General features: G+C 46.3%; 1 protein-coding gene across 1 annotated transcript in view; it reads left to right on the plus strand.

The window, feature by feature from the left end:
- The window catches only part of NEK8 (NIMA related kinase 8), a 154539-nt gene that overhangs the window by 24789 nt on the left and 107899 nt on the right, over window positions 1–21851 (plus strand). Inside the window, exons 2-3 of the mRNA XM_069226202.1 lie at window positions 2452–2657; window positions 7435–7667. Of these exons, the coding sequence (XP_069082303.1) occupies window positions 2452–2657; window positions 7435–7667 (439 nt within the window). The remainder of the gene's footprint in view (window positions 1–2451; window positions 2658–7434; window positions 7668–21851) is intronic.

Consider the following 21851-nt stretch of genomic DNA (forward strand, 5'->3'; position numbering starts at 1 on the left):
CTGTGAGAATCTAGTGGGATCGCTGCATGTTTTTGCCGATTTCATTTTTGGCCTCATGCGGGACCCTTTGGGCCCCCCCCCCCCCTATGGGGCTTATCTGGTCAGGGTATCCCTACCCTGCCCCCATATATCTTTCTTTTTTAATAACTTCAGGACGGGGACTAAGTCCTCTAGTCCTGTAATTGCTGCCAGCTATTCTTTTCTCATGTTGCTTGCAGCTGAACAAAGCTCTTGCGGATGTCTGACTCCCACAGGCACGAGATGGTCCAGGGGGAAAAAACCTCCCTGGGCCAATCAGAATGCTCAATTTTCAAATTGGCACTCCCGCAAGAGTCTTACAAGACTCTTGCGAGCCCACCTGTCCAGATATAAAATTCGTTTTTTTTACCTTTAATAGCTATATATTTAGTATAGTCCTTCTGTAACCATGATCTGGCCCCAGCCAAAACACAGTACTATTTCTGTGTCTGTCCCGGTTTTTCATTCAGAAAATATGGTCACCCTACCTTATATACAAATGAGGTAGTATCTCCTTGATAAACCTCAGCTTCAACTTCTCCCTATGTGTCAATGGGTAGTGCAGTGGTTGTGGAAGTGAGTCTGGTACCAGTATCATCAAAGGCAGCGTGCCAAACAGTGGTTTGGGCACACATGGTATGTGTGTTTTCTATTGGTACAGCAATCATAGGTGTAGTTGAGGTGGCTGTGGTTGACAGCATAGAGGTGGTTGTACTGATTGTCTTGGAGGCATGAGTGATGGTAGGCACAGAAGCAACAGTGGTGCTTGCCATAGTCATGGCACTGGTGGTCACCACTGATGTGGCAGAGATAGTTGGAAAAGTAGCGCTCTGGTAGTTGACACAGTAATATAACTAGTATTTGAGTTGACAGCACTGGTGTTTGCACTTGTGGTTCCAGTGGGGCCTGCCATTGTCATAGATGGCTACTTTTTGGCCAGTGTGGACGCTACCTTCTTGGTGGCAGTGAAGGGGCCATTTTTAGTCAGTGCAGAGAGTGGCTTCTTGGTACCAATGAGGAGCCGCTGGTTCACCTTGTCTGCCAGTGGAGCATATTGGGCACTAATGGCATATGTTACTGGCAAGTGAAAATGTCCTTGAGGGAGTCTTGCATATTTCTATATCACCACTCACATCTACACATCATGTACTGTTGACGCCCATTGCTAGTGGCCATCAGGGCAAGCATGTGTACAGTGATGGCGTTAATGAGAATGGGTGTGTTTGTGTATGTGGATCGCTAGGAGGTGAGCCGATGTATGTACCATTAACGTGAAAAACTGTATTTGTGCATATGAAGCATCTAAACGGTATTTGTGAATACTTGTGATCACAAGCGTTTTCATTGCTTGTTTAAAATTAGGTGTTTTCTTTTGTTCACAGAAAAGATTCAAGTACTGCACATTTACTGTGAAGGCTGTACTTTCCGTCTCTCAGTACACCCCTATTTAACTTCATGTGTTTTTAGGTCGAGCCTTCTAGACAGCGCATGCGTTGTCTGTTGTGAGTCATTTTGTGCACTTGCCAAGAACATACAGGTGCTTGAAGCCTGCCCACTGCTTAACATTGGCTGGCTGGTCTGTTACCCTCATGCTTCTTATTAGTGGCCCAACTTATCAGTCTTATGTTTGTCCCTCCCGTTGAACATTGCCTTTTTACAATCTCTCTTGATTATGGCTTCTGTGCTTCCACTTGTTGCTTTTCAAGCCCTACCTTTTTCTTTTCAGTTCAGCACTCCATGAGAGTGCACTTTCCCCCAGCTGTCTCCCTCATGGAATTCTCTCCTCATGTACTCCCTGTTGGTGCTATCTGTCGTCCGTGTGATTTTCCCCTCTCCATCCATCCCCCCATGTTGCGCTCGCGTATTCCCCCATTGTTTTTTCTTTGTCCCTGCTCTCTACGTTGCTCTTTCACCTGTTGCTTGTCCTTCCTACCTGCGCTGTCCTTCTTTCTTGCCTGTTGCTTCTCCTCTCCACCGTTCTTACCCCCCTCTTTCTATTCACTCATATGCCTCTCTCCCACCCACTCCACATTACTCTCTCATCCCTTGCTTCTTCTTCCCCCACCCATGCCCTCCGTGTTGCTTCTACCAAACAATTACAAAAAAAAGTGTGTTTATTTTCTTTTAAGTTACCGACCCAACTCTGATCAGTAACTAAACAGGACGAAAGCATCTACATCATTTTGTAGGCACATGCATGTGTGGTGTGCATACCTACAAAATGACGAGGGCAGCCGTGTCAGCAACTTTCATTCTATTCATTGGCCGTGCTGCCCAACATCTGGGATGATGTGTAGGATTGCTAAAACCACTGGCAAAACGAATAGGTCCATAGGTGAGGCCTATTTGTTAGCTTTAGCAATGCATAGTGCTTTATGGTTCTCCACCAAAGTTTTAAAATAACCCCACACCTTTCTGTTGATTCGATTGTAGAATTGTGCACCTGTGCCTGCGTAAGTCAGATCAGAAGCTGGTGATCATCAAACACATCCCGGTAGAGCAGATGACCAAAGACGAACGACTGGCTGCACAGAATGAGTGTCAGGTGCTGAAGCTGCTCAACCACCCCAACATCATTGAATATTATGAAAACTTCTTGGAGGACAAAGCCCTGATGATTGCTATGGAGTATGCACCAGGTTAGTCCTTGCTGCTAGCTTCTGAGTATCTTTGCAAGGTTACACGATTGACAGAATTTCACTGGGAGCTATAACTGTGGTGAAATTCCCCCACCCACAGTTCTAAGTGACTTTGGGCCCAGAGTTATCAGGTCTGCAAACCACGAACCCACTAAATCTGACCCAGTTCTGCAGAGTTAGAGGCTGAAATCCAGGGAGTGGACATGGATTCCGTTGGTAGATGAATTTGAATGGTAGTTCCAAGGGAACTTCACACCAAACATCTGGCAGAGCTCTTTTCTAGATGAAGCTGATCAGCCTCTCGTACTAGGGAGGTAAAGGAAAGGACCTTTTTTAATAAAACTGAAGAATGGCTCTAGAAACAAGAATATTTTATTCCCACAGACTACTGTCACGAGAAAGCCCTTTGGTAACTTTCTTCCTGTGAGAAAGTAGCCTCTTTCTAGCCTTGTTACCCCCACTTTTGGCCTGTTTGTGAGTGTATGTCAGGGTGTTTTCACTGTCTCACTGGGATCCTGCTAGCCAGGGCCCAGTGCTCATAGTGAAAACCCTATGTTTTCAGTATGTTTGTTATGTGTCACTGGGACCCTGCTAGTCAGGACCCCAGTGCTCATAAGTTTGTGGCCTATATGTGTGTGTTCCCTGTGTAGTGCCTAACTGTCCCACTGAGGCTCTGCTAATCAGAACCTCAGTGGTTATGCTCTCTCATTTCTTTCCAAAATTGTCACTAACAGGCTAGTGACTATTTTTACCAGTTTACATTGGCTTACTGGAACACCCTTATAATTCCCTAGTATATGGTACTGAGGTACCCAGGGTATTGGGGTTCCAGGAGATCCCTATGGGCTGCAGCATTTCTTTTGCCACCCATAGGGAGCTCTGATAATTCTTACACAGGCCTGCCACTGCAGCCTGAGTGAAATAACGTCCACGTTATTTCACAGCCATTTTACACTGCACTTAAGTAACTTATAAGTCACCTATATGTCTAACCTTTACCTGGTAAAGGTTAGGTGCAAAGTTACTTAGTGTGAGGGCACCCTGGCACTAGCCAAGGTGCCCCCACATTGTTCAGAGCCAATTCCCTGAACTTTGTGAGTGCGGGGACACCATTACACGCGTGCACTACATATAGGTCACTACCTATATGTAGCTTCACAATGGTAACTCCGAATATGGCCATGTAACATGTCTATGATCATGGAATTGCCCCCTCTATGCCATCCTGGCATAGTTGGCACAATCCCATGATCCCAGTGGTCTGTAGCACAGACCCTGGTACTGCCAAACTGCCCTTCCTGGGGTTTCACTGCAGCTGCTGCTGCTGCCAACCCCTCAGACAGGCAGCTGCCCTCCTGGGGTCCAGCCAGGCCTGGCCCAGGATGGCAGAACAAAGAACTTCCTCTGAGAGAGGGTGTGACACCCTCTCCCTTTGGAAAATGGTGTGAAGGCAGGGGAGGAGTAGCCTCCCCCAGCCTCTGGAAATGCTTTGTTGGGCACAGATGTGCCCAATTCTGCATAAGCCAGTCTACACCGGTTCAGGGGACCCCTTAGCCCTGCTCTGGCGCGAAACAGGACAAAGGAAAGGGGAGTGACCACTCCCCTGACCTGCACCTCCCCTGGGAGGTGTCCAGAGCTCCTCCAGTGTGCTCCAGACCTCTGCCATCTTGGAAACAGAGGTGCTGCTGGCACACTGGACTGCTCTGAGTGGCCAGTGCCACCAGGTGACGTCAGAGACTCCTTGTGATAGGCTCCTTCAGGTGTTGCTAGCCTATCCTCTCTCCTAGGTAGCCAACCCCTCTTTTCTGGCTATTTAGGGTCTCTGCCTCTGGGGAAACTTCAGATAACGAATGCAAGAGCTCATCCGAGTTCCTCTGCATCTCTCTCTTCACCTTCTGATAAGGAATCGACTGCTGACCGCGCTGGAAGCCTGCAAACCTGCAACATAGTAGCAAAGACGACTACTGCAACTCTGTAACGCTGATCCTGCCGCCTTCTCGACTGTTTTCCTGCTTGTGCATGCTGTGGGGGTAGTCTGCCTCCTCTCTGCACCAGAAGCTCCGAAGAAATCTCCCGTGGGTCGACGGAATCTTCCCCCTGCAACCGCAGGCACCAAAAAGCTGCATTACCGGTCCCTTGGGTCTCCTCTCAGCACGACGAGCGAGGTCCCTCGAATCCAGCGACTCTGTCCAAGTGACCCCCACAGTCCAGTGACTCTTCAGTCCAAGTTTGGTGGAGGTAAGTCCTTGCCTCACCTCGCTGGGCTGCATTGCTGGGAACCGCGACTTTGCAGCTACTCCGGCCCCTGTGCACTTCCGGTGGAAATCCTTTGTGCACAGCCAAGCCTGGGTCCACGGCACTCTAACCTGCATTGCACGACTTTCTAAGTTGGTCTCCGGCGACGTGGGACTCCTTTGTGCAACTTCGGCGAGCACCGTTTCACGCATCCTCGTAGTGCCTGTTTCTGGCACTTCTCCGGGTGCTACCGGCTTCAGAGAGGGCTCCTTGTCTTGCTCGACGTCCCCTCTCTCTGCTGGTCCAATTTGCGACCTCCTGGGCCTCAGCAGCGTCCAAAAACGCTAACCGCACGATTTGCAGCTAGCAAGGCTTGTTGGCGTTCTTTCGGCGGGAAAACACTTCTGCACGACTCTCCAAGGCGAGAGGGATCCGTCCACCAAAGGGGAAGTCTCTAGCCCTTTTCGTTCCTGCAGAAACCTCAGCTTCTTCTGTCCAGTAGAAGCTTCTTTGCACCCGCAGCTGGCATTTCCTGGGCATCTGCCCATCTCCGACTTGCTTGTGACTTTTGGACTTGGTCCCCTTGTTCCACAGGTACCCTAGATTGGAAATCCACAGTTGTTGCATTGCTGGTTTGTGTCTTTCCTGCATTATTCCTCTAACACGACTTCTTTGTCCTTAGGGGAACTTTAGTGCACTTTGCACTCACTTTTCAGGGTCTTGGGGAGGGTTATTTTGCTAACTCTCACTATTTTCTAATAGTCCCAGCGACCCTCTACAAGGTCACATAGGTTTGGGGTCCATTCGTGGTTCGCATTCCACTTTTGGAGTATATGGTTTGTGTTGCCCCTATCCCTATGTTTCCCCATTGCATCCTATTGTAACTATACATTGTTTGCACTGTTTTCTAAGACTATACTGCATATTTTTGCTATTGTGTATATATATCTTGTGTATATTTCCTATCCTCTCACTGAGGGTACACTCTAAGATACTTTGGCATATTGTCATAAAAATAAAGTACCTTTATTTTTAGTATAACTGTGTATTGTGTTTTCTTATGATATTGTGCATATGACACTAAGTGGTACTGTAGTAGCTTCACACGTCTCCTAGTTCAGCCTAAGCTGCTCTGCTAAGCTACCATTATCTATCAGCCTAAGCTGCTAGACACCCTATACACTAATAAGGGATAACTGGGCCTGGTGCAAGGTGCAAGTACCCCTTGGTACTCACTACAAGCCAGTCCAGCCTCCTACACTTCCCTCGAGCAATTGTCAAACAACTCAATTAGTGAGATTACAAACATATAGAGGAGAAGACCCAGTTGAAGTCTAGAGTAACCAGATTTACTTGAGGTTGCCCTTTAAGAACTGTCTAGTGAATGTCCTAATTGTATCAACATAAATGGAGCATGTCCTATTGAAATGCCCTTGTTCTGCACAGTGTGACAGAGGTCCTCTAGTCTCCTTGTATTGCTAAATTAATGTAACACTTCATATTGTAATGCTCTGTGCAGTATGGTGTGACTTGGTTCCTCTTGGTATTGGAATCTATGGTTCACTTACTATTGGAATGTTCTTCAATACAGAAGGGCTTGACTCCTTGTGGTAAAATAATTCATGGAACCCTTACTGTTTGAATGTCCTTTCTCTCTGCAGCATCGTAGGGTCTCTTGTGTCTCCTTGTGGTGCCACAGTGATTATTTTTCATTGTCCTTGGTCTGTACAGTGTGGCAGTGCGGTTTCTGCACTCATGCTTCCTATTTGCAGCATGCTTACTTACTTGTTCAGCATGTCAGGGGGCTTTGGACTCCTTGTGGTCCACAATCTATGTATCGCTTCATATTGGAATTCCCTTCATCCATATAGTGTGTTGGGGGTTTCTGAAAGCCCCGTGGTACACTGTTTCATTTTATGTACACGTTTTAAAATGTTGTGCAAACAGATTTGTAAGTTATCTGAGCACTCGACCTTCGGTTTCACTAAACTACTGGTAGTTAGAATTCATGCTCAATTTACACAGAAACACATCCTAACTTATTGAAAAGCTAGGCGTTGAATTGCTTCTAGAAAAGGGGAAAAGAAATGAATAATGAGGCTGCATAGTTATAAGTAAATCATCCACGGATGATAGGCTCATTGAGAAAATAATACCAGTAATGTGTTTTTGTTTAAAGATTTAGAAACCTGCATTGTCAAAGCTGAAGGTAGTTCAAGTCTGCCAGTGGCTTGCCTCACTTAGTGTTCTGATGAAGCACCCCTGGTCTTGGCCTACTAAGCATTTGTCCACATTCTAGAGTATTCTGTTTCCAGAAGGTGATGAGAAGCTTTGTATATGTATTGTACTTAGGTATGGAGGCTAAAATGTCTAGGAGTCTGATAGATAACTGATGCCCAAAAGTTACCTTTTTAAAAACCTGTGTGGAGATGGGCCAAATGGGTAGAAAGAAGAAGTTAGATTTATGGTAGGACTATTGCTCTTCAATGTACAAGGTGCTGGTGTATCTTAGTTCTCAGCATTTTTCTTCTTCCTGACCTAGGAGGCACACTGGCAGAGTACATCCAGAAACGCTGTAACTCACTGCTGGATGAGGATACCATCATGCACTTCTTTGCACAAATATTGCTGGCTCTGCACCACGTGCACACCAAGCTTATCCTGCACCGGGACCTTAAGACGCAGAACATCCTCTTGGACAAGCACCACATGATTGTGAAGATCGGTGACTTTGGCATCTCTAAGATCCTCAGTAGCAAGAGCAAAGCATACACGGTATGTACCTTTTCTGTGAGCGGCCCCAGGGTGAGCATGAGAAGGCCTCTGGGAATGCTAGAGTTTATATGTGTATTTGGGGCATCGTGAAATGTAACCTACATGTCCTCCTTTCATAAGTAGCCCAGAATGGGAGTTTGAAGATTATGAACACTCCACAGTTTATACCTGTACATTGGGCAGAGGGAAGTGTACAAGGTATATACCCCTTCTGTAAGAAGTCTGAAAGGTAGGTTTAAAAGCAGTGGTGACCCCCACACCTTATGTGTGTATTGGAAGCAGAGTCAGCGTATATGTTACGTACCCCTTCCATGAGGAGGCTGAGTGGTGAATTAGAGAGAACTCTAGAATTTATATGGGTATAAGAGACAGAGAGAAGTGTGAACAGTATGTATCCCTTCCAAGAAATTAGTCTGTGGACACCATAAGAGTTTATTATATCTGTATGTGAGGCAGAGTGAAACGTGTGGTATGTACCCCTTCCGTAGAAGCCGAAAAGGTGAATTGAGAGATTCCTAGAGTTTGTGTGTCTGAAGAAGTATACTTGGTTTATACCTAATTTAACATGAAACTCACAAAGTGAGCTAGATGGCTGTAGAGAACACTGCAGAGAGTGCATATGTTTGTAAAGTCTGTGCATGTATGTGTGTGCGCATCTCAAAAGAGATGAGCTAATCAGAAGGAGGGATGTGCCTTGTCCTGTTGACTGTGTAAATGTGAAGGGGTTTGTGGGGATGTGACAACTGGGCCCCTTGAAAGAGCCCCGCAAGTGAGTAAGCTTGAATGGGAGCTCCGTAGGCCCCTGGGGATGGCAGGGTGCATGTAAAACAAAGTAATTCACCAGGTAGACTAGTATGATTAAGAGATGACCACTGATTTCTGAGAGTGTGTAAGAAAGGAAGATGGAGGGGGGCAGCAGACTTCTACTGAGGTTTCGGTAGAGGACCATGGGAATGATGGACTGTGCAAGAAAGAGGGAACCAGGAGCAGGAGAATGCCCTAAAAAACTGCTGTACAAATATTTCAGAAAATAACTTGACAGATATTCCTACATTCTCAAACAAACCCTAAACCCCTGGCATTCTCCTTTTCATACTGCCCTGGTCATCATGTAACATGTTCCATTGATACCACTGGAATTAACATATTGAGGTTCAGGGCATGGATTGTCTTTTTGGAAGATGACAGTGCGTCATGCGGTTCCTATTATGATAATAAGACTGCGTGTTTAGGGTGGCAGCATCACCGAGTGTGGGAGACTGAGTCAACCCCACACCACTTGGAAGCTGTCAGCCAAATTCCTGGCTTGCCCGCTTGACTCACCCAACCCTGTAAGAAAAAGGTGATTTGTGGCAACCTAAACCTGACACGCCGACCCCTCAGGGAAGTCGTGGAAACAGAGCATACCCTTGATGCACCCGCCAACCGATGGTTTTTGCTCCAAGTAATCCTGTGGTGTGGGACTGCTCCTGGTGAGGCTGGGGTGCCCTGGACCCAAGGGAGGGCCTGCCTGATCCACGACGGAAGTGGGACTGGCCTGTGGCTACGGTGAAGGCCGCCAGCAGACTTGCCGCAGGCGGAGTGGGCTCCCTGCCCGGACCAGCGGCGACGAAGACGGCGAGGAGAGCCTGCGCTGGAGAAGGGACTGCGGGCCGCTCCCAGCGACTGCACCATTGAGTGGGGTCCGAGGCCGGAGTGAATAGGTGGTTCTGCGCAACCCCTCTGGTGCTTGCCAGTGCCTCGGGTGGCAACAAAGCAACAAAGTAGAAGGTGAATTTTTTTGGCAGAGCACGGGGAACCGCAGGCAGGAGACAAGAGTTCCTCCAAAGACTGCTGAGGCCCTGAGCCCTCATGTTACACACCAAGAGTAGCTATTGAGAGCCTGGGGTCTCCATGAGGAACAATTGAGATGAATGAAGGAACTTTTGCACATACACCCGTACTAGCGGCTGCTGTGGCATCCTTGGCTGTCGGCGGAGAGACTTACCAGGGTGGGCATCTGTGCTCGAGGGAGATGCCTGCCTCCAATACTTACTCACTGATGAGGAATTGGTAGTAACAACCCAAAGAAGCATTCTGGCACCCTCTGTCCCTTGTTCCAGAATCCCCATTACTTAACGGCTGTTTATCTGGTTAATAATGATGCCCTACCCTCTCTCTGTACATGGTCAGTGCTGTAATGTGACCTTAAAAGAAACATTCCCACACCCATCATTCATCTTTGATTCTACCCGACTCTGGTGTGAACTTCCTGCCTTCTCAACCATGACTCTTATGAACTTGGGCAACATTCCGTGCCAAATCGCTTGGACAGATTGAGTGGACAAATGCTTTGCTTCCTGTGTAGGGGGCCACACCGCATGAGACCTCTGGGATTTTGATGGCATTATCAGCCCACCCTCTCTCTTCTGCTTGATAGTGCAGCCCACTTGTGGGATACCGCGAACTCCTTTAGTTCGCCTTTGATGCCACCAGGAATATTACAGTTTGTACTTGCCTCTCTCTTCTGCACTCCCCAACACAGGCAGCTTCTCCACAGACGTTCATGGACTCATAGCCAGTGGCATAGATCATGATGGGAAAGCCCAAATTTAATAAGCCCTCACTGCAGGACTTCACACATGACGATCAGCCTGATTGACTAGCCGAAGCATTAACCCATCTCCAATCTACCCTTCTAACGCACTCTGCTCAGTTTGACAAGATCCTGCAGGTGATTTCAAAAACTAAATTATCACTGGAATCCAGGATAGACACCATCTCAGTTGAAGTCAATTTATTGCGCACTGATCATCGTAACCTAACAGAGAGGGTGGATGCAACGGAATCCTCTCTCACCTCCCTCCAACCAGCGGAGCAGGAACTCCAATTGCAGTTGATATGGCTTCAAACAGCTGTGAACTCCCTGCACAAGAGAGTGGAGGATGCCGAAGGGAGATCCAGGCATAACAACAACAGACTACTTGGCTTCCCTAAGCGAGTGGAGGGCCCCAGTGTGGAGCTTTTTGCCGAAAACTCACTGATTCATACTGTGTTGGCGGGCAAACCCACTAAATTATTTTCTGTGGAACGTCCTCACAGGATTCTAGGGAAGCCACCCATTCCAGGTGCTCCACGGCGACCCATCATCGCTTGGCTGCTTAATTTTAGGGACCGTGATCTGGTTCTTCAGTTATTTTGCATGAAAGGTTTGTGGCACTATGGAAACGCTGAGATTACTGCCTACCCAGACTTCATGGCGGAAGTACAGAAGCTACAAAGTTTCTATGGCATGGTTAAGAAATACCTCAGAGACTTAAACTATAAATATGTGCTCTTATTTCTGGCTAAGCTTCATGTCACTGATGGCAAAAAGGTCCACTTCTTTACCGGTCCATAAGAAGTGTGGACTTGGCTACATGCAAAGGGCGCAGTACAGTCTTTGCCAGACCATCGCCCCCGGAGGATGCCTGGTTGATACCCCATTCACGTCGGCGCAGGCACAAGACCTCCAAGGCCAGACCTTCGCAGGCCAAGGTTGCTGTTGAACAGGCTAAGGCAGTGGCCAAGACATCGCATTTGACTCTGCAATCCTCCTCCCAGACACTAAGGTCCCAAAAACCTGAGAATACATTTAGGCGGCATTTCAAGCAACCCTGTCTGCCACACTTTGCTCTCCGCTGATGACGGCCGAAAGCCAGAAACACGTGTCTGGAGATACGGCATTCGCCGCACCAATTATGGTGAAAAACTTTCTACAACGTTACAGCACTTGCTGCACCCATTTATGGTGAAAGACTTTTTTAAATATTATTCGAATTCATTCTAATGACGGTATTTATCATGATGCTTTGGGGCTATTCGAACTGAAATGTAAGACAGGGTGCTCCCTTTTTGGATTGTGTATTTAACGGCTCCCATGAGCCTTTGAGCTGACGAGCTCTGGTGAAGCACCTGTGCGCCTACTGAGTGGTACAAAAACCTGAGAATACGTTTAGGCGGCATTTCAAGCAACTCCGTCTGCCACACTTTGCTCTCCGCTGATGACGGACGAAAGCCAGAAACATGTGTGCGGAGATACGGCATTCGCCGCATCAACTTATGGTGAAAAACATTCTACAACGCTACAGCACTTGCTGCACCCATTTATGGTGAAAGACTTTTTGAAATATTATTGGAATTCATTATAATGACTGCATTTATCATGATGCTTTGGGGGCTATCGAGCTGAAATGTAAGACAGGGTGCTCCCTTTTTGGATTGTGTCCTGCCTTTCAGACTCTGGCTCCGACACTGGCGCCTCCGAATCCTCCAGGGTTTCTCCTCCTAAACGCCCAATCCTTACTACACACCTGGCTGATTATCCCTGATCTTATGGGCTTTTGCTCTGAATACTCTTGTCACTATTGCCTCCCAATGTTTTTGACACATTTATCTCTACCTGCCCATACCAAGGATTTACACTTTCATCAGTTATGCTCCGGATGGTACTTTCTATTTCTCCTTGGTGGGCCTGCCTCTGAACTCTCCACAATATTGATCACCTCCTGCTTTATTTCCACTGCATGGACACTACTAATCGTTAAGGGCCTTTGTGCACCAATTGAGCAATTGTGGTGGTTGTGGCATGATGCTGAATGGTAATCATTCCAGGGTTCGGGGAGTTGTTACAAATGTTTACCCTGTTGTTTTAGTTCCCCGGCTGGCAGACATGACATAAAAGTAACGGTGGGGTTGTGTGGGAAAGGGGGAAACAGCAGCTCCAAACAGATTACATACTATCATTATGGCCACTGTATATACTGCTTTAACCTGGGACACCAGGGGTATGGCAACCCCTGTCAAGAGGCATAAGATATACGCTTATCTCAGAAGACGTCATGTGCATTTTGCTTGTCTACAGGAAACACACCTCACATTATTGGTACTCAGTAATTTGAAGAAGCAATGGCGTGGTCAGATTTATGGAACGGGGTTCTCAGCCTATGCCAGGGGAATTCTGATTTGTGTTGCCCCGGGGGTTCCCTTCACCAAATTACAAGTCCAGATTGACAAAGAGGGTTGTTATGTCCAACTAGAGGGCACGCTAGATTGCTGCCCGTTACAATACTATTGTTGTACGCCCACAATGTGGCACAAGGCATGTTACTGAACACACTCTCCCCCTGTCTGCTCCTTAATCAGCAAGCCCCAGGACTCTGGGACGTGGACTTCAATTGTATACAGGACACAGACCTTGACCTGTCGGTGCCTCCTCTCCCAAACACACCTGCACACATGCTACCAAACAGTTCCAGAACTGAGCTGAAGTGTTAGACCTCCATGATGTCTGGTGTAAGGGCCACCCTGGGGAAAGGGAATACTCCTATTATGCACTGGGACACCAAGTACCACAGACTGCTGGCCCGCATTCATAGTTCTGAATACTTAGGGAAGATCTTGTCAGACCATAATCCCCTTAAACTCACATCTCACTGGGGTAGTAAGAGGACACCAATACTGAAATGGAGACTTCGAGCAGAGGCCCTACAGGGCACAGCATACAAAGACACGTAGGAAATGATATCTCTGCGTACTTTTCAGAAAATGCAGGCACTGTGGGACTTCGAGGGGTCGAGTGGGATGCCATGAACGTGGTCATGAGAGGCAACTGTATAACCATGTCTTGGGGGGTTGGGTCTCAACACTAGAGGACCGCATCTGTGTCCTTCAAAAAGAGGCGATTTAGTCCCCTGAGGCTCAACCCCTCCTGTCTGACATACGGCATCAATATCGGGAAGCCCTGAAACGCCTTTGTGATGTGGACTATAAGTCCTACCTTGCACGGCAACACAGGGAAGGTGACAAACCGGGACGTACATTAGCATGGCTACTGAAATCGGAAACACTGAGAAACATTATTGGAGCAATACGAGACAACACGATCCAAATCACAAACACTCAGGCTGGAATTAACAAGGCCTCTACCTATTACTATGAGGCATTGTATTCCTTGCCTCTGGAACCTAACACAGCGCGACTTCGAACCTACCTTGAGAATTTAATTCTCCCCAGCCTATCCCCACTCCAGGCAGCGGACCTGGAGCAGCCTATCCAAATACAAGAGATTCATACGGCAATCCTTCAAATAGCCTGTAGTAAAACTCCGGGCATGGACGGGTTTCCTGTCACGTACCGGGCTAGTCTGGCTCCTAGTCTACTAGAAATGTATACAGAGGCACACCACTGGGGTGAATTACCCAGCTCCTTATGTGAGGCCTTAATAGTGGTGTTGCCCAAACCCAGGAGGGACCCTCTTGAAATGGGGTCAAACCGGCCACTATCTACGTTGAACATTAATTATAAATTGCTGAGCAAAATTCTCGCAAATAAACTGCTCCTGATACTAGGCGCACTTGTACGTGCAGACCAATGCAGCCTTGTACCTCAAAGAGTTACACAGTATAATATACACCGACTATGTCATATTATTGATGCAGTGCCAGGAGGACTGGTCACCCTGTGGCGATCTCCCTGGACTTTGAGAAAGCATTTGACACACTTAATTGGCAATATCTCCTGCATGTACTGGAGCACATTGCGATGGGCCCTAGCTTCCTAGGTTGGATAAAGTTAGTATACACAGACCCTCGCGTGCAAGTTAGCACTGGTGCACAAATCTCTCGCTCCTTCCCTATTCAGAGAGGAACGCGTCAAGGATGCTCTCTTGCCAGTGCCTTTTGCTTTGGCCATGGAGCCACTTGCGGTCCAGCTGTGACTCGGGGACTTGAGTGGGGTATCCAAATTGGCTCAGAATGTCATATTACATCCTTCTATGCAGACGATGTTTTGGTCTAAATCCAAAACCACACTAATATTCTTCTAGCACTCTATGCTCTCCTTGACTGCTTTGGGGAACTGACTGGCTTGAAAATTAACTGGGGCAAGTCTTGTATTTTTCCCCACCGAGCTGAATTACTGTGCAGATTCTGAAGAGGGTTGTCTCCCTTGGTCCTTTGAGACCTTCCGCTACCTTGGGGCCAACGTTTATCACTAAGATGCTGATTGCCTTGATGGTAATCACGGCAAAGCCTTAAGCTCGGTCCGAAGTTCTCTGCTGTTCTGGGTATAACTCCCTCTTTCTCCCATGGGACGGGCATCAATAGCCAAAATGTTAATTCTCCCGTGATTTTTGTACCTTTTCACAGTGCTACCATGATGCCTACCTCATCCTTTTTTAAGACCTTGAGAGGGTTGGTGACAGGACTGGGGTGGGGGGAGGGCCGTGATAAGGTTTCCATGGTCACACTCCAGCGTCCAATTCATGAGGGAGGACTGGGGGGTCCCAGACATGGAACGTTATTTTGCCGCAGCTCAGCTGCAGTGGCCAATGCGTGGGCTAGCTGGTGACATCACGATTGAGGGCTCTATTGTTAAATAGGACCTCAAGGACCGTGATATATTTGAATGGCTCACTTCACCTGATGTACTGTCCAACCCGATGAGTAAGCTTGCGTGCACTGCAAAACTAGTCTGGAACTGGTTTATCCAACCCACAAACATGCCACTCCCCTACACGCCTGAGCTCCCACTGTGGAGCATACCCAAACTGAAACATCTCCTACATACATGCACTTGTACTCCGTAGAGGGAAGCAGGGCTTGCGCGGTTTTGACTGACAAACAATGGACCATGGCTCTAGCACAGGTGAAGCGGGTTTCCCATAATGCCCTCTTGAAGTTCATGCAATTTAATTATCTACACCAAACCTATCTGACCCCACACACTTACATAAACTATTTCCAAACACACCAGCAACGTGCCATGATGATAGCACTTTCCTTCACATGACATGGAAATACCCACCATTGCAACTTACTTGGACCCATGTGCTGGACCAGGTCTCAGATGTCATTGATACCCTATTGTCACGAGAGCCACTGTTCTGTCTATTAGTGGTTACGAAACAAACGAAACAGACCAAGCATTATCTGAAGTTTGTAGATCTAGCACTGACTCTGTTTAAACGTTTAATTGCCATGTCATGGAAAGCCCCTACTCCACCCCTGCTTGACTGCTAGCTACGGACAATCTTTCATTGGGCCACAACAGAGGTGGGTGCCCTCAGCTACGACTGCAGCTTGCACAGGGGAGGTGGAATAACCACGCTATGGGACACATAACTTAATTACTTAATTACTTAAATTATACCCACCCTCTCTGGGCGAAGAGACCTTGACCCCACACACCGGCACAGGAGGCTCTTTACCACTCACCACATACTGCTTGATGTCTACCCCAGAGATCTCCCTATGCTACTCTGAATAATCAGAAGCGTCCGAAGCATGCAGCCTCAATGGGTAACCCCTTGCGTTTTGTTTCCCTTCATACCTTTCAAGTCTGTGCACCAAGCCCCCCACCTGATCATAGATCTGATTCATCTCAGGCCCCACGGAGAGTTCTTCCCTTCCGTGGTTGCCTCTGAAATCACCAGCCGGAACAGTTTAAAGCTCCAGTATTGTATTGTTTATTTACCAATATTTCTGATGCACCCTCGCATAGATATAGCAGCAGTCACTGTGCTGAGTCACTTATAAATATTCACACTGTTTGATTTTCCTTCCAACAACTTCAACCATTCATCTGTCTTACTATTTATTTTCTTTGCTTATAATTCTGGTATTGAGATCAGCGATGTAAGCACACGTCCTTTATTCTTATAATTATCCAATTTTATTTTGTCCTAATGTGGTTATGTGTTCCTTTTCTTTACCTATACATGCAAATAAAGATATATGTTTTTTTTTTTAAATTGTAGACGCTTAAAAGCAAGATTGAAGATCCTTTGCTTTCAAAATGAAATGTTCTAAAAAATGCAGCTAAAGAAAAAATGTTTTGCTAAATTACTCTTAATTGTTAGGTACCATTTCTTTGAAAAATCATTTAGTCAAATGTGTTAATGCATGCTAGTATTTCCCAAAAATATTTGTGTTGGAAAATCAGTGTAACCAGTTTCAACACGATTATGGCAAAATGAACATAAACATGCATACATGCATTGGCAAAGCCAAAATGTCCCACGTTGGTGGGTAGTCTGGTTGGTTTTGTCAATCCGTGTCTTGTTCTGACATGGCTTTTGTAACACTTTATTGTTGTGGGTGCTGCAGGGCCCTCACCATTTTAACAAACATGGGTAAAAAGCAAAAATATTCTTGGGTCTTAAAAAGCACACATTGCCACAGTAGTTCCTGGCACTCAACAAAACTACTTTGTGTGCAGATTTGCTGATTGTGAAAGAGCAGACTGTTATCACACACAGTGAAGCCAGCCAACAGATGAATAGAGACATAGAACTTTTATAAAAGGTCTTGGTTAACATCAGACCTAATTAGGGGCCCAAGTCTTAAAGTCACAAAAGAGTGCATTACTGCAGATTTACGTATTTCATGAATTCACAAGAATTTACAGTAGACCGGGAAATCATACTTCTAGAAAATATTTGTTAACTGTATTTTAGCACGAGCAAGTATGCATATGTATGCTCATGTGAAAATCTGTTGAGCGTTGCAAGTTCACTTTTCCCTTCAACCACTTTTTTCCCCATCCCTCGAAGAAGTAAATTTCCAGCCTTTCTTGCTATGGGAAAAGATTAGAGAACAGCTGGTGGAAAACTTAAAAATATGTAAGTTAGTAGGTTTGCACAGATTCAAAAGGGCATTCCAACCCTGGAACTATTGCTTACTTCTACCTCCAGCCACAGTATGAAGATCTGCAGAAATGTGGCAAAATGAAGAAACTGCTAATATTCAAGTCTTACTATAGTATTATCCCTGGCACAATCAGAGAGGCTACTATCAGAGCTCTTAATAATGAGATTGCTTCCATAATTTGTCGCCGCACTCCGTGGCACAAAAGGGACAAGTATTATCTTTTTTTTACAGGACAAGTAGATTTATGAAGCAACCAGTCACCTGGACTAGCGGACAGTGGCAGTTTCTTCTTTAGGGCGAGGGAGCTTCGCCCCCCCCAACACCTGCGAGGCGCGCTAAATGTGAAAACAAAAATGGCAATGAAATTATTTCATTGTAATTTTTGTTTTCACTATGCAGCGCCGCAGCTGCCAGCCTGCTCCTGAACAGGGAGAAATGGGGGACTGTCCTCTGCTGCCAAGGACTGGCGCAGTGGCTTGGTTCCAAAGTGCTCATGTCACTTTGGCCGGCTGTTTTGCGCTGGCCAAAGTGACATGCGCACTTTGAAGCTCTTCACTCACCTGTCTTAAGACAGCTGGGTGGAGACCAAACACAGGCCTCAAGGGCCTGAAGGAGCATTCAGCCAAGCTACTCTATCCAATCCAGGTGCTACTCTAATGTGTATAACAGCTGCTAGTAGATATTTTATTAAATTCCACACCTCTGTTCATACGTCAATCACTGGATGATCAATTGTTGTGATTCTCTCCACCAGTATTGTTGGCATTCAGATGTTTTGAAGGCAACTGTCACCAGGTGTGCTGGAGATAACATCTGTGGGACTGATTAGGCACGCCACTTAGACGTGGAAGCATGAGTCCAGAGTGTGCTCACAACTTGTCCCAGCTGCACTGTCCAAACATGGTGGCAGGCCAGTGCTTCAGCATTCTGGCGAGCGCTTTTCTTCAAACAACCACAAGCCACAAGATAGTGCTTGCAAGAACCCCAGCACCAGAGAAAAGTGAAAGGGGTTACGATAACTTCCTTCAATCCCTGGTCAATCTGTCATTTACTCAAAAATGTTGTCAAATGATGGTGTTCCGGTTGTATGTCACTACATCTTTTAAACTTACATTGATATACAACATCACTGGTGGCATGTCAATAACAACCACTATATAATCATGGTACGTTTTTAATGTGTCTCACTGCTACCGCGATCCCATTCTAATGCAGCTGCTTCCTTTTTAATTTTTTGTATTTAATGAATTTTTGTTGATTGTAATTATATTACTGTTGTTGCAGCTAAATGAAATGTTGTTTAATTATTATCCTCAGCATGTCCATGTTTATGTACCTAATTGATATTTTTAATTATCTTTAATGTTTCATGTTGTCCTTAACCTGCCTCTAATCTGAACCCTTAGACTAACCATTAAAATAGTTGGAAATGAATGACTTTTAATTATTTTAATCCTACATCTAACATTAATGCTAGACCTTCCTTGTATTATGATAGCTTTTATATCTGTTTACATTTTTACTATCATATTTAATCATAGTATGCCTATCTTTAATTCATAATTGATTTAACTCCTATTTTTCACCTTTCCAATACTAATACTTACCCTAACTTTTAACTTATTTTTATGTAAATGTAATTAGTTTAATTATTCTTAATTTAAATCTTAATTTAAATTAATGTAAACTCTAATAACAATCAATATGGAAATGTATCTTGGGGATAAACCCACAAACATCCCCCTCCGCCTATATGTTTTTAATATTTATTGTTTGCTTTTGTTTTTTATTGTATTTCTCAATGTATTGCATTTAATCAAGTTATTTACTTTAATTATTTTTGTCGCTAGTGGATAGTTCATAGGGGGCATCGATTTAGCTAGTATGTCGATGTAATGGGGGTATCCTTTCTTTGCCACCCCCTTCTCTCTCCTGCATCATCACTCTCAGTCAGCATCCTTAGGATAAACTCCGGGATGTGACAACCAGATTGCCCATTGAGGTCAGTGTGAAAGAAAAGGTGCAAGTGAGCCAACCAGTCTCATGACACCCACACACTCCCAACACAGGAAGATAAGATTTCCCCTCATGGGTACGATGCTCATCCACTGACTCCCTGTTCTGCTGTCACACAGGGCATGCATTCCATGGAACCAGAGTGAGTTATCCCCTTTTCTTCACATTTATGATTCCCACACTGCTGGTCATTAGGCTGAGATCTCCCCTGGCCTGCAGCCTCATGAGTCTCGTGGTGCATGACAGTAGCCTCAGATATCCCCCGTTCTTCAGCCTGATTGGTCCTACTCGCTGTCACAGACACTTTAGGATGAGACCTACTCTGTTTTTTAACCTCAAGGGTCCCACATTCACTAACTGACACTTGGCTGAGATCTTCCCAGTTTTGCAGCCTCACAGTCTGTCACAGACACCAGGCCGGGCTCTCTCCTGCGTTCCACACTCCTTGACACCAGGAGAACACACCTGTCTGCAGCCTCTAGAGCAACGTTACTCAAAGTACGGCCCGCGGGCCGCCAGCGGCCCCACGGACCTACCTTGGCGGCCCGCGAGTGAGTGGTGGCCTAAACATTATCTATATGGCAATGGCATTAAATACGGTTTTGTAGATACTTCGGCTTGGCTTAATTAGTCCCTTATCTAAATCCCTAAGTATCTGCTCTCTTCCCTAACGAAATTTAGTGCCACGTGCACGTGCACCACAGTGCGATCCCCGAGGTATCACACATCTTAAGATCATCCGATTCATTTTTAATTAAGGCACAACACATTTTGTTTATCTCATTCTCCACAGAGGAAAATCTAATTTTATTACTTACTGACATGCCGCAGTTGTTGGAGGGAATTGCTGCGCAGTCAGAAAGGGAATACCGAGGGCTGATGCCACTAGAAATAATAGTGATATGGAGTTTTTGCAATATTTTATTGGTCCTCCGTCCAAAGAGATTAATGTACGCTTTCCGTGAAACCAGGACTTTTTTTTAATTTTAAATGAACATGCCTTCCTATTTTACCCCAACCGAGATGTGTTTTGCAATTGCATCAATCTATTTCGTATTGCTGAACCATTAATTCTCTTATGTTCCAGAGGTGAGCTGTTAGTGGGATTGCTCGGGGGTGTAACATTAAAATGCTAGAAGTAGAGTCAACAGTGGCAACTTAGCGGAAATTAGCCATCTGGGAGAGAGACAGGAACAGACGTGATATTTGTGTTTCCGAGCTGTGCCATCTGTGTCCATCAGGGTGACAGGAGCAAGCAGTCTATCCGCGCCAGATATCACTAATGACTAAATCTAGCCCCTCTAAGCCCCGCCCCCTCTAAGCCCCGCCCCCCGCTGTCACTTCAGTGCGGCCCTCGGCCGCAAACCATGCTGCAATTTTGGCCCCCGAGAAAAAGTTTGTGAGTACCCATGCTCTAGAGTCTCTCACTCCCTGATACTAGGCTCAGATCTCCCTTGTTCTTCAGCCTCATGGGTCTCACGATCATTCACTGACACCAGACTTAGGTCCCTCCTATTCTGCTGCCTTGCAGGACATGCATTTCATGCAATCAGCATGATATCACCCTTGTTCCACAGCCTCATTGTCCCACACAGGACACTATGCTCATATCTCCCCTTTCCTGCAGCATCATGAGTCCCACACTATGGACACTAGGCTCATATCTCCCCTTTCCTGCAGCCTCATGAATCCCACACTATGGACAGTAGGCTCATATCTCCCCTTTCCTGTAGACTCATGAATCCCATACTGCCTGACACTAGACTCGGAACTCCTCTGTTCTGCAGCCTCATGGCTCCTACATTCTGTCACAAACACAGGTTGGGCTCTCCCATGGGCCCTACACACTGGCACCAGAGGATGAAATCTCTCTTGGTCTGCAGCTTCAGGAGGCCACACTATGGACACTAGGCTCATATCTCCCCTGTTCTGCAGCCTCATGATTCAGTGCTTAATTTGTGCTTGTTTTTCCGGTGCTGAGCACCGGCACTTATTTGTGAGGGCCGGGGCTTATTCTTCTGCCTCACGCATTTGCTGCCAGCAAAAGACACATATGGGAAAGACGGAGGAAGGGGAAAACGAAAAAGCGTCTCAAAAGGAGAAAGTAGAAAGCTGCAGGATGAGCTGAAAGGGCAGGGGGTGGCCATAAATGGATTGAAGAGGCCCGAGATGGCTTCAGGATTGCGCTGCCTCAGTATTCAGTGCTGGGAGATTTAATTACAGCAGCCTCGTGTTTAAGAGAAGGGCTTTGAGCAACGGCACCTGTTTATTTACAAATTAAGCACTGTCATGATTCCCATACTGCCTGACTCTAGGCTTAGAGCTATGATCTGCAGCCTCACTGGTTACCCATTCTGTCACAAACAAAGGCTGCGCTCTCCCATGGGCCCCACACTGTCATGCACCAGAGGACGAGATCTCCCCTGTGGTACACCCTCATGTGTCCCACACTAGGGACACTAGGCTCATATCTTTCCATTCCTGCAACCTCATGAATCCC

Source organism: Pleurodeles waltl, chromosome 3_1 (assembly GCF_031143425.1).
Source record: "Pleurodeles waltl isolate 20211129_DDA chromosome 3_1, aPleWal1.hap1.20221129, whole genome shotgun sequence".
NCBI lineage: Eukaryota > Metazoa > Chordata > Amphibia > Caudata > Salamandridae > Pleurodeles > Pleurodeles waltl.